Below are 12591 nucleotides of genomic sequence, written 5' to 3' on the forward strand. Positions count from 1 at the left end.
TTCTAAATGTAAGAATCAAGGAAATCACACTTTACGTATATGGCTAAATTGAAAATGACAGCTACACTGAGAGCAATTTTTTGTTCTCAGCTTCTCTCCATCTTCACAGTCCACTTGCAAAAAGACACCTTGTACTCTCTGAGGGCCAAAGAGCCATGTGAGCTACAGGGTGAACTTGAACAGGGACGCCGGGCAATGAGTTTGTTGAGTGAGCAGTATCATCGACCTCTGAAAGTCAGAGAAGTGATGACTTCAAGGATGTAGCTTACACTTCCAAGTCACCAGGAGATAATGTCCAAATACCTCCAAATGAGAATGATATTCTGTGGTTTAAAGGGAGGGAGAGAGAGAACACACAAGAGGTAAAGGAGATTGGGGGAAATTAAGGGACTGAGAAAAAGCTGGGGGGAACAGGAAGGAGAAAGAACAGAGGAGAAAGTAGGAGAATGGACCATGTAGTTTTAATTCAAATGGATCTCTTCTCGAAATGTAGGTTAGTGTCAAGGAGATGCACCGATGACCCAAAGGCATACAGTTCAGATTTACCTGTGCTCCATGGAAGAAAGACAGGCCATCTCCTCCCATGGGATTTACAATATCTTAAAACCAAGTATGATTTGCTTCTAACTGGACAGTACGTAACAACAACAGTTAAATGATATTGGACACATTACTAACTCTAAGCTTCAGTTTCTCTATCTATAATGTGGAGATTATAATACTTAACTTGAGAGGATTTGTGAGGATTTAGTAAAATAATTATTAAAATTCAGTGAAGAGTGATTCCTTTCCCCCTTCCCTACATCTATCTTTATCCCCTTGGGCTTTTCTTCAGTCTTTTCTCCATTTCCCATTTTGGTATCTTCCTCCCTCTCTCCTTGTCCCTCTTCCTCTCTTTCCCTCTCATCGTTTCTTTGTGTCCACTTTGTTGGTCTTTGTTCAGCAACCAAAAATCCTACAATGTGTATTATTATTATTGTCTGTTGAATTTAGTAGCTAAAGTTGAATGCTGCTTGTGTTATTTTTCTTAAAAAGATGGCCAAACTTCTATTTGCTGTAAAATATAGGGGCGGAGGAGAATGAGTTAGATGCAAGATTGATTTCTTCTTGGCATTTGTGACATTCAGGAAAACAAGTGTAAGTCTTGGGTTCAAAAAATGAGGTTCCAATTCTGATTTTTGTCATTAAGTGAGAGACCCTTTACTAGATGCTTGTCCTCTTTATGTTCTCAGAAAGATAAAAAGAATTTTTAAAAAAAATTGGTTTGACTCAAAAAAAATCTTACTGTCCTAAATAAAGAGTTAGATAACTGTTAGTGGAGGGTATCTTCTCTGTGAAAGACATACTGGGATATTGCCATTATGTGATTGTGCATTTACTGAAATAGCCAAAATAGATGGAACTCTTTCTCTGTATAAAAAATTATGTTCAAGATTTTGCACATTCTCTAGTTTACTTAAAGCACTCACTAATCCCCTTCATCGGGTACTGTGAGCCACAGAGAAGTTAAGACACCTGCCTGAGGTCACAGAGCAAGAATCTGGTGAAACCAGCATCTGGACCCAGACTGCCTCTCTTCCAGGCCCACCACTATATTCTCTGTACTGCCTCTAAGATGTTTTGATAAAGAGACCACATGAGGCTCAAGGATGTCAAATGGTGTTTGAAAATTTCCTTAAAGATCTCTATTTTCTAGCCTCAAATTGAAACATAAAGAACCAAGATTCATGGAAGGAGATTTCCTCAAAACCCCTAAAGGTTATTTTGTATTCTGAGAGCCAGAGGGTCCCAGTCTTATTAATGGTTTGCCGTTAGTTTGTTAAGTATATGTTGGTTCCTTGCCTCTTTAAACCTCTGTTTCCTCTTTCAGGAAATAAACGGAACAGTAAGCATCTGTCCCAGATAAAACATTGTCTATAGGTAACTCTGTATGAAACCACTCTATATAGCTTTGTGTGGGAGCTCTGGTGACCTAGTGGTAAGAAACTGCACTGTAATCCTAAAGGCACATGGTTCAAATCCCCCATGGTTCCACAGGAGAAGGATGGGCAATCTTCTCTCGCCTTTGTAAACCCACTGGAGGGTCAGCTGTGGACCAGTTCCAAATCGATGGCACACAACAACAACATGGCAGGAAAGCAGGACTTCCTTATCCAAAATGTATTAAGATTCACCAAATACCATCTGGAATTCACAAATACATTAACTGTGTAAGTTTATTTCTGCTACTTAAAAGAAAGAATTTTTGACACTTTAAAGGAGTAGAAAATCTTTTCAATTTTCTTTTTTCTTGATTCTAAATAAATCCAGCTAGCCCACACTATAAATTGCAAGATGTGCCTGTTTAAATGTAACGGCAACATAGAGAGAGCTACGTTGTTCTAGTGGACAGAACTTTATGCTACTAAGCCCAAGGTGAGTAATTTTAATCTGTGGCCCTCAGGCCTGATTCAAATTGTTTTTCTGTCAAACGTTCTTCTAGGTGGTATAGCCCTGGTCTGTGCATTGCTGTACAGAGGTAGCTTGTGGTTGCTTAAGTCACTAATGTGTCAAATGTGATAATGGTGACCCATGGTGGACAGTGTTTGGTAGAGCTTCCCAATTAAAACAAGCTTGGAAGCAGGAGTGGCATCCACTTCCAAATTGGCTTGCCTCTGGAAACTCTATGAACAATGCTCAGGCCTTTTGTTCATAGGGTCGCTATGAATCGTCTATGACTCAATAGCACCTAACAACAACAACTTGATTCTAAATAAATCCAGCTAGCCTACACTATAAATTGCAAGATGTGCCTGTTTAAATGTACAATGATGTCTATCTGTATGAGATGGGTGGCTTTTTCAGACCTAAGTAACGCTAAATATCCCCCAAAGACCATGAAATATATGGTGGGCTCAAACCAGCAAGTTTCACCAAGGTGCGACTTTGGGAGAAAAGTAAATTTTACCTTGAATGTCATTAGCCTGATGTGCCACTTATAGGGAAGCATACAACCAGAATCCTTGGTTCTTGGACTTGTGGCCTGTCCACTGGAACAGCAAGTGAGAAGACTCAGTTTAGTGAGCCCAACTTAGGGGACCATTGTACGGGCTCAAGGAAAGGGCATTTCTTGCTTTCTTTGTTATACCAGTCACCATAGAGTCAATTCCAGCTCATGGAGACCCCACACTTTGCAGAGTAGAATTGGGCTCTGTAAGTTTTCATGGCTGTAAACTTTGGGAAATAGGTCACTAAGTCTTTCTTTCCAAAATGGCTCTGGATAAGTTCAACGATCCATCTTTAAGTGAGTAGCCATGTGTCTACTGTTTGGACCACCCAGGACTTCTTCTTTGCTGCTGTGGTTGTTGTGCACCTTTGGGTTGCAACCAACCTATAGCTGACCCTCCGGCAGGTTTTCAGAGGCAGGAAATCACATGGGAGGAAATTGCCCATCTTTCTTCTGTGGAGCAACCAGTAAATTTGAACCCTATGCTGTGTGTTTTCAGGATTGCAGCATAGATTCTTAGCACTAGACCACCAGAGCTCTCCTTACCCCTTTGCTGTTGTTGTCGTGAGGTGTCATCGAATTGAGTTTGACCCATAGCAACCCTATGAGCAACAGATCTGAGCCTTGTACCATCCTATGCCATCTCCACTCTTCCTGACACTCTAGAGTCCATTGAAGCAGTTATGTCAATCCACCTGGTCAAAGGTCTTCCTCTCCTTTGCCAAACTTCTGCCTTTCCTATCCCTCTCCAAGGAATAGCCCCTCCTAGCAACATGCCCAAAGTATGTGATGTGAAGCTTTATCATCTTTGCCTGTTCAGCATTCTTCTCTAATACTACAGCTCAAAGACATCTATTATTCTTCTGTCATTTGTATTCATTGTCCAGCTTTCAGATGCATAACAAGTGATCGGAATGACCATGGCTTGAATCAGACACAACTTAGTCCTCAAACTGACATCGTTACTCCTCAATAATTTGGAGAGATCCCTAACTGCAGACTTTCCCAGGGCAATACATCTCCTGATCTTTCGACTTCTGGTACCAATGGTGCTGATTGTGGATCCAAGTAAAACGAAATTATTGACAGCTTCACTCTTTTCTCCATCTATCATGATGTTTCCTATTGGTCCAGTAGTAAAAATCTTTGTTTTCTTGACATTGAAATATAATCCATATTGAAGGTTGTATTCTTTACCTTCTGCAACAAGTACTTCAAGTCTTCCTGACTTCTAGCAAGCATGGTTGTGTCATCTGCATAATGCAGGTTATTGATGAGTCTTCCTCTGATCTTGAGGCCACATTCTTCTTCATAGAGTCCAGTTTCTTGAATAATTTGCTCAGCATACAAATTGAATAGGTATGGGGAGAGAATACAACCCTGACTCAGTCCCTTCTTAATTTTAAACCATGTAGTATTCCCTTGCTCTGTCCACATGACAACCTCGTGGTCTATTGTGTTATCAGCAATGATCTTCCTAGTGCCACAGTCTCTTCTAAATCCTGGTTGAACTTCTAAAAGTTCTCTATCTATGTACTGTTCTAGCGATTTTTTTAATGACCTTCAGCAGTATCTTGCTTGCATATGATGTTAATTGTATTGTTTGATAGTCTCCACATTCTGTTGGATCACCTTTTTTTTTAGAATGAGAATAAATATGGACCTCTTCTTGTCCAATGGCCAAACAGCTGTCCTCCAAATTTCCTGGTATAGACTGGTGAGTGCACGCAGGGCTGCATCTACTAATCAAAACAAGTCACTTGGTATCCCATCTATTCTTGGGGCCTTATTTTCCTGCCAATGCCTTCAATGCAGTTTCCACATTCTTTATCATTACCATTGGCTCCTGCTTGTATAGTACTTCCTAAACTGTTTTAGTGTCAGTCAGTTCTTTTTGGTACAATGACTGTGTATTCCATCCATCTTCTTTTGATGCTTTCTAGGTCATTCACCATATTTCCCATAGCCTCTTTGAATATTGTGACTTGAGGCTTAAAATTGTTTTTCAGTTCTCTCAGCCTCAGAAATGCAGAGTGAGCTCTTCCCTATTTATTCTCCTATTCTAGATCAGATGTGGAGACTCATTGAATTTAAGCACATTACTCAGTAACTGTGAGTGAATGGGGAGGAGCCCTGTCCTTAGTCCCTGACCAGCTGGGCAGGGAAGGGGAGGGTGGAACACACTGGAAATCTAGCTAAGGAAGATTCACACTCCCCTGGTACCTCTTGTAGGGAGCCCAAGTCCTTTGATTGAGGCCCCTTTGCTTTAGGAACACATATTTTTGTAGAGTGGAGGGGATATTTCTGTTGCAATACTTGGAAAGTTATGGTACCCAAAGACATCAACCTGGAAAAAGTGGAGGGCCAGAGAAAGAGAGGAAGACCCTTAAGGAGATGCATTGGCCCAGTGAGTGTAACAATGGGCTCAAGAGTATCAGAGATCATGAGAATGGCACAGGGCAGGGCAGGGATCTGACCAGTTGTTCATAGGGTCATTGTGAATCATAAAGTCACTGTGAATGGTTATCTCGATGACATATAACAACAACTACAGCAAAGTCATTCCAGTTGCCATTCCACATTTCTCCTCCCCACATGGTTCAACTCAGCACGGTTCTTTTCTACACACCAAATCTGCCTCTCATTGCTATTCAGATGCACACCACACTCCCCATGGAGGGAGGAGGGAAGAGCTCACTCTCCCTCTGCACTTACCTTCCCTCTTCATGCCCATGACAAGGCACTTCTGATAGCGACAGTACTGGCAGCGGTTGCGCTGGCGCTTATCGATGAGGCAGTCTTTATTATCCCGACACGTGTAGATGAGGTCTTTCCTTATGGTTCTCTTGAAGAACCCTTTGCAACCTTCACAACTGTACACCCCATAGTGCTTTCCTGCTCACAAGTAAAGAATATGTTATATAGGTGGATGCTGGGCTCATTTGGACTACTCATTCAAAGCTGACCTGGGTTATTATCCTCTCACTCAACCACTGGGGCAGAAAGCAAAGGATAACTAGCAGAAAAGGCGAGTTTATTCATAAGAATCAGTGAGAAGTGTCTTTTCTTGTGCCTTCCCTCTCTTTCTCTGTAGAACATTGTTAGACAATTCCAGACTGAAGATTCTGTTTACATGAATTATATCAAGGCAACTCTTGTGGTTAGTTAAACAAAATGTTCTGCTTCAATCCTTGCCATCAGAGTATATAATTAATAAAAATATTCATAGCTGACATATATTTCCTAGGGGGAAAAGGATCTTAGCCTAAACGCTGAGATTTAAGATATCAGGAAGACTACCTAAAATAATTATCCTTTACCATTAACTATGGACAGAATCTAGAGTTATAATTCTTTAAATGCTGTTGCCCCACTGGAGAAATAAGTTAGTACGGTGGCCTTTAGAGCATAGTACAACACACAATATTAAGATGTGACTTAACTATCTGATAGAAGGCTAATTTTCTTGACCTAGAATAATCCATCATGTTCCACTGCTGTTCGCATTATTTCCCCTATATTCAGCTCCCGGTCTCTCCAGCCAGGGATGGCAAATTTACGTGATGCTGGTCCTTGTGCCAGTGCCCACACAGGCATTACATGGCATCATCGATCACAGCACTGTTTCTAAATAGACATCTCCTCCACTCTAAACATCAGGCAGTGTGCTTAATTGCCTGGAACTACAGAACTTGGGAAATATGAGGAAATAGATCATTCTGAAGCTATTTATGTTTGATTCTTGAGTATAATACAGGATACCATTTAGCTACATATCAGACTTGACTCAGTAATTCCGTTTGGTGGTTTGTGTTTTGGTTTGGTTCGGGGTGTTTTTTTTTTGCTGATATTAAGTAATTATTTTTGACCCAAGAAGTTTGACCCAAGGAACCACACCTTAAAATGAAATAGTGGTTACTGATCTTGCCTGCTGACAAGACCTTCCCCAGCACCTATCACTGTCAAGTCAGTTCAGGCCCATGGGAGCTCCATCAGCTGCAGTGTTGATCGATGCTCCATAGCCTTTCTTGGCTTTGAGCTTTATGGAGAATTCTGGCAGCCGAGTGGTAAGGAGCTGCACTGCCAACACAAAAGTATGCATTTCTAATTCACCAACTGCTCTCTGGCAAAAGGATGAACAATCTCCTCTTGTGAGATTTACTGCCTCTGAGAACCCACTGGAGGGTGAGCTATGGGTTGGATTCAACTCCACAGTTCACAACAACAACAATCTTTATGGAAGTAGATCACTAGACATTTCTTCAGTGGGACCACTGGGTGGGTTCAACCACAAACATTTAGTCTACTAGCTAAGAGCTAACTGTTAGCACTACCCAGTTACTTGATGAGAGACACTTTATAACTAATTAGTAATTACACTAATCCACTACCTCATAAATAACAGACATGAGATTTTATCATTAATCTAAAAAAACCTAATGCTCTAAGCTCTGAAATTTTTTGTTCTCAAGAATCACAGGACCAATTTCTCAACTGAACAACACAGGACCCTTATGGCTCTTCAATACAATGAATAAAAATCCCAGGACTTGAACTGAAATAAGAAGAACAGAGAAAAGTCCATCAGGGTATAACTGACACAGGGTGTGGCTGGAGTTCTCTTGCTCTGGAGACAGCCAATCAGAGAGGCCAAGAGTCTGTGATTTGGAAGTAACCTGTCAAGGGAACAAACATCCTCCATATAAGTGGGTAAATTCCGGGCACCAGGAACTTTCCATGAAGGGAAATCCTGCAGTGGCTTTGGTGACACTAGGAAGACGAAGTGTTCAATCAACCATTATGAGTCACTATAGACAAGAACCTTTCCTGTGTCCTCATTTGTCAAATCAGAGATGTAATGTCTTAAAAATGGGGATGGCGACACAAGAAAGACATCTGAAAGGAAATCATTTGGGCAAAAATAGAAGAGGGTCAAAGACAACAAAGTGAGTAAAAGCACATTGTTTAGCTCACAAAACACGCTAAATGTCTAAAATATTAAGGGAAGAAATGCACAAAAACAGTAAAGGATTTAACACGAGAGATCATCTTTTATTTTTCTTTTGTACCTTTCTAGATTTTCCAAGCTTTCCACACCAGAAACATTATTTTATCATTATGAAAGCTTTTTCTTTTCTTTCTTTCTTTTTTAAAAAGAAGCATCTGTCTTGAGACTCTTGCTTATGACAGCAGGCTCTCTATCCTGGATTCGCATGCCCCACAGTAACACCTGAGAGAGGCTTCTGAGAGCTTCCTATCACTCTAATCCCCAAAAATGGAGCTCTGGTGGCCTAGTAATAAGGCGTTACACTGGCAACCTAAAGGTTTGCGGTTCGAATCCACCAGTAGTTCTGCTGCAAAAAAAGATGGGCAGTCTTGTCCTGTGTGATTACCAGCCTCTGATAACTTGCTGGAGGCTCAGCTATGGGTCAGTTCTAACTCAATGGGACACAGTAACAACGTGAATTCTTTAGAACTGCAGTCTCTGCTGAGCACCATCACAGACATTTTAAAGCCTGAGCTGACAACCAGACCAGCCTAAACAGCAATAACACAAACCAACGGATGACTGTTGAGTCATTTACCACTCACATGTGTTACATGTGGCCTCATGTATTACAGTGCAGAACTGCTCCATAGGGTTCTCTGGATGCATCCTCTATGGAAGCCAGCCCCTTTTTCTGTAGTGACACTGACAGATTTGAGTCACCAAGCTTTACGCTAGCTTGACACCGTGACTGTAACAACGGACTCAAGCAAGTCAGACGCAATAAGGATAACACAAGTTGGACAAGCTTCCAACGGGATTCCGAAGGTCGCTATGAGTTGTGACCCAGTGGTATATAACAACAACAACAACAACAACAATTACTGCTGCTTCTGCTGCTCTGGTGGCTTAGTCCATACGGAGTCGTGCTGCTGACCCAAAGATGGAGCCTCTCTGGTGGTTCAAATCTACCAGCTGCTCTGCAGAAGAAAGATGGGCTATTTCCTGTGTGATTTGTTGCTGTGGTTATGTGCCCAGAAACGAGCCATGGCTGACCTTCTGGTAGGTTTTCAGAGGCAGTTAATCTTATGGGAGGAGATTGCCCATCCTTCTCCCTTGGAGCAGCTTGTGGATTAGAACTGCATGCCTTCAGCATTGCAAGTGCAGCTTTTTGCCACTAGGCCACCAGTGCTACCTCTTCAAGATTATGTGATTTACGACCTTGAAAACCCACTGGAAAGATCAGCTAGGAATTGGTTCCAGCTCCATAGCAACAAATCAGTGAGCCACCAAGACTCCTCCTCCTCCTCAGTGTCTTCCTGAAATCAGAAATGACTCAATGTTCAATCATGTTTCCAAGACCATAAATAACACAAGAGGCAATTGCCCACCTTTCTCCAACTGAACGGCTGGTTGATTCAAACTGCCGAAGATGACTGGCCTTTGGATTAGCATGGAAGCTCTCCATGAACTACACCAGTCATCTATGAGAGATGGCTAGTGTCATCCAGAGACCTGCATCATACGAAGAGGTCTCTGATTTCATTGACGGCAAAGTAGCCAGGTAGACAGTGGTGTAAATGAACTCCATCATGTGGGGGACAAGGGAGGGACATTTGCTCTTTCACATACCTGAGGATCTATCCCCACAGATGGCACAGATGTGTTTAATAAGAGACCCAGGGCTGGTGGATGGGTAGTTCATGTTTCCAATCCCCGGGAGCCCTGGTAAGGGTTTGATGTCCTCTGAACTGCTGACACTGTTCACCACATTTAGCTGCAAGAGGAAAAAATAACAATAAAACAGAGCCAGAGTGAATCTAATCCCTGTGGCCCATAGCAATGAGGGCATATAGAGGGGGGGAAAACCAAGTTAGTTCTATTTCAAGAAGCAGCAACTGAGCCCAGAGGATCTAAAACTGCCTGTCTGGAAGATTAATTTAACAGAGGGGGGTGGAAATGACAAAAGAGGAACTAAATTTGCAGAAGCCACAACCCAACCTGAAATCACATCTCCATTAGAGCCCCCCTGCTTTTACTCACTTTACTCAGGTGTTTAACTTGTGCCAGAAATCCACACTGAACTGCATACCTAGCACAACATCAACTGGGTTTCTAAATTTTTTATTAACTGCTGCCTGCCTGCGTGGCTGAGCTGGTAGGGAGCTATAGCCCTCAGGCAATAGACTCTAAGAGTGGCCTGCAGAAATGTACATGCACTCCCTTAATTGATGGACATTCAGGGTCCTCCCAGAGATAGGTACTGTGCAGACAATAGCATCCTCCTAAAGAAGAAGAATTGATGCCTCTGAGTTGTGGTGCCAGAAAAGAGTACTAAATATCCCATGGATGGTCAGAAAAACAAACCTATGTCCTGGAAAGTGTGCGGCGAGAGTGTTCCTTGGAGGCAAGGATGGCCAAGCTCTGTCTTTTACACTTTAGACACGTAGCTTGGCGAGACTCTTCCTTGGAAAGGACATCATGCTTGGAAAGATGGACGGTCAGCAAAGGAGAAGACGACCCCCAACAAACAAGACGGATTGATACTGTGACTTCAGCAATGGGCTCTTGTGTCTTAGAGATGATGAGGATGGCACGTGATGGGGTGGGGTTCAGAATGGCTGTTCATAGGGTCACTATAAATTGTACTCAACTTGATGGCACCTAACAACAACAACAGCAAAGGAGATGTGACAGCCTGGTGGTAAGAAGCTGCACTGCAATCTCCAAGGCATGCAGTTCAAACTCAACAGCTGCTTCACAGGAGAAGAATGGGTAAGCTCCTCCCGTGTGATTAAACTGCCTCGGAAAACTTGCTGGAGGCTCAGCTATGGGTAGGTCCTGATTCGAGGGTACATAACAACAACAACTACAAAAGAGATCATATGAAATGAAAACGAGTTGTAACGGACTCAATGGCAAGGGGTTTAATGGTCTTTAAAATAAGCATGAGCAGAAGAAGGGGGGACCAATCTATGGGGTGGTACAATTTAATGGGTGGGGGTGGTGAAGAAAATTGTAAGACTCTGGTCTGGAAAACAAGGTATTAGAATTTTGTAAATAAACTAGAAAAATGATAAAAACAATAAGCCCACTAAAGATGCCAAATTAAATGTTTGCAACAGCTGGTGGGTGAGAAAACCTATGATTGTGTTACTAAACTTGTTTAGAATGGCAACCTTAGCCTACTGTGAAACTACAAAACCCTAGGACCCAGAGACTCCATCTTCCTTGTCTCCTGGTGCCTGACAAGGGGCCCGGGATACATTAGGGTGTGAATTGGTAAACTTGAATGGCTAGAAGAATGTCAACTGTCTTTCCTCTCCCCTTATCCTAAGCTATTCCCCACGAACCGACACCCCACCCCCAATCTCCCCAGGCTCCTGGAATGATTGCTAAGAAGCTGTCCCTAAGTGCTGTGTATTAGTCAAAGAAACAAGTTAAGTAGATAGGAGCACAGTGTCCAATCAGCAATGTCTTGGAAGAGCTCACAGAGTACAGAGCAGTATTCTAGGCATGATGAGAGATGAATGAGAAGGCACACCCTCTTGTTCTTCAGAAGCATCTCGCTTTGCTCTCTCATTGAGGAGACAGATCAGGCACGAAAATCAAGGGCAATTACAAGTTCAAAATAAAGGTGGTGCTGAGTATGTGTGCTTCTTATTTAGGGGCCACCCGGGGGTGCCTGGGAAGTCTCTGGGGACTTATAAGAGGATCCAAGAGGATCCACTGAAGCTCTGAATGATTGATAGGAATTTTGAATCATTTTGGCCAAGTGAAGTGACTGTCATTCCCAAAGCAAATTAAATATGGGCTGTTCTTCTCTATTCAAAGCTCCAGGGACAGAAAGAATGATCAATAAAACATAAAATACAACATAGTCCAAGGGAGGTTCCCTCTAAGTGTACTAGCTTTTAAATTCACTGAGCAAATATTTATTGAGCACAGGAGGTGGGCAGAGGGTCTAGTTTGGATGCTATGAGCGATACAAAGGGGAAAAGACATAGTCTTTAGTGCTTGCTTTCAAATGGAATTCACCAGGAATTTTAAAATGAATTTTTGTAAGAAGTAAAAACATATATGGGATAGGAGCCTTCTCTGGCTCCCCACCCCAGCTCCCTGTTTTCATTCAACATTAAGAGTATCTGGAACATGTGTCCAGAAATATGTTTTGTTGTATAGGACAGTGGTTTTCAACCCTGAATGCACACCTGGGAATATCTAACAAGATATTCGCTCTTGTGACCCTCAGTTTCCTCATCTATACACAGTGTGATGATATCTATAGCATAGCATAGCATAGCATAGCATAGCATAGCATAGCATAGCATAGCATAGCTTTAAGGATTAGATGAAATAATGATATAAAATGTACTTTGCAGCACCTGGCACACAGTAGGCATTCCATAAGTTATTATCATTCTAGTAAAACATAGTGAATTCAGACCAAAAGTTTATTATGGGTCAAGCATTTTACTACGAGTTTAGGAATTTGCAGTAATAAGAACACATTCATAATAGGGATAAATGATCCCATATTTTTCTGGAGGAACTGAAAAGTATTTGATATTGTCATGATGTTCTTGTTGTTGTTGTTATGTGCCGTCGAGTCGCCTGC

The 12591-nt window shown here is 42.0% G+C and overlaps 1 protein-coding gene across 1 annotated transcript in view; it reads right to left on the minus strand.

The window, feature by feature from the left end:
• RXRG (retinoid X receptor, gamma) overlaps window positions 1–12591 on the minus strand; it is a 107273-nt gene that overhangs the window by 26740 nt on the left and 67942 nt on the right. Inside the window, exons 3-4 of the mRNA XM_006887375.1 lie at window positions 9606–9750; window positions 5702–5881 (exon numbers count right to left, since the gene is read on the minus strand). Of these exons, the coding sequence (XP_006887437.1) occupies window positions 5702–5881; window positions 9606–9750 (325 nt within the window). The remainder of the gene's footprint in view (window positions 1–5701; window positions 5882–9605; window positions 9751–12591) is intronic.

Source organism: Elephantulus edwardii, unplaced genomic scaffold (assembly GCF_000299155.1).
Source record: "Elephantulus edwardii isolate Elephantulus edwardi_28Jun2011 unplaced genomic scaffold, EleEdw1.0 scaffold00057, whole genome shotgun sequence".
Classification (NCBI taxonomy): domain Eukaryota; kingdom Metazoa; phylum Chordata; class Mammalia; order Macroscelidea; family Macroscelididae; genus Elephantulus; species Elephantulus edwardii.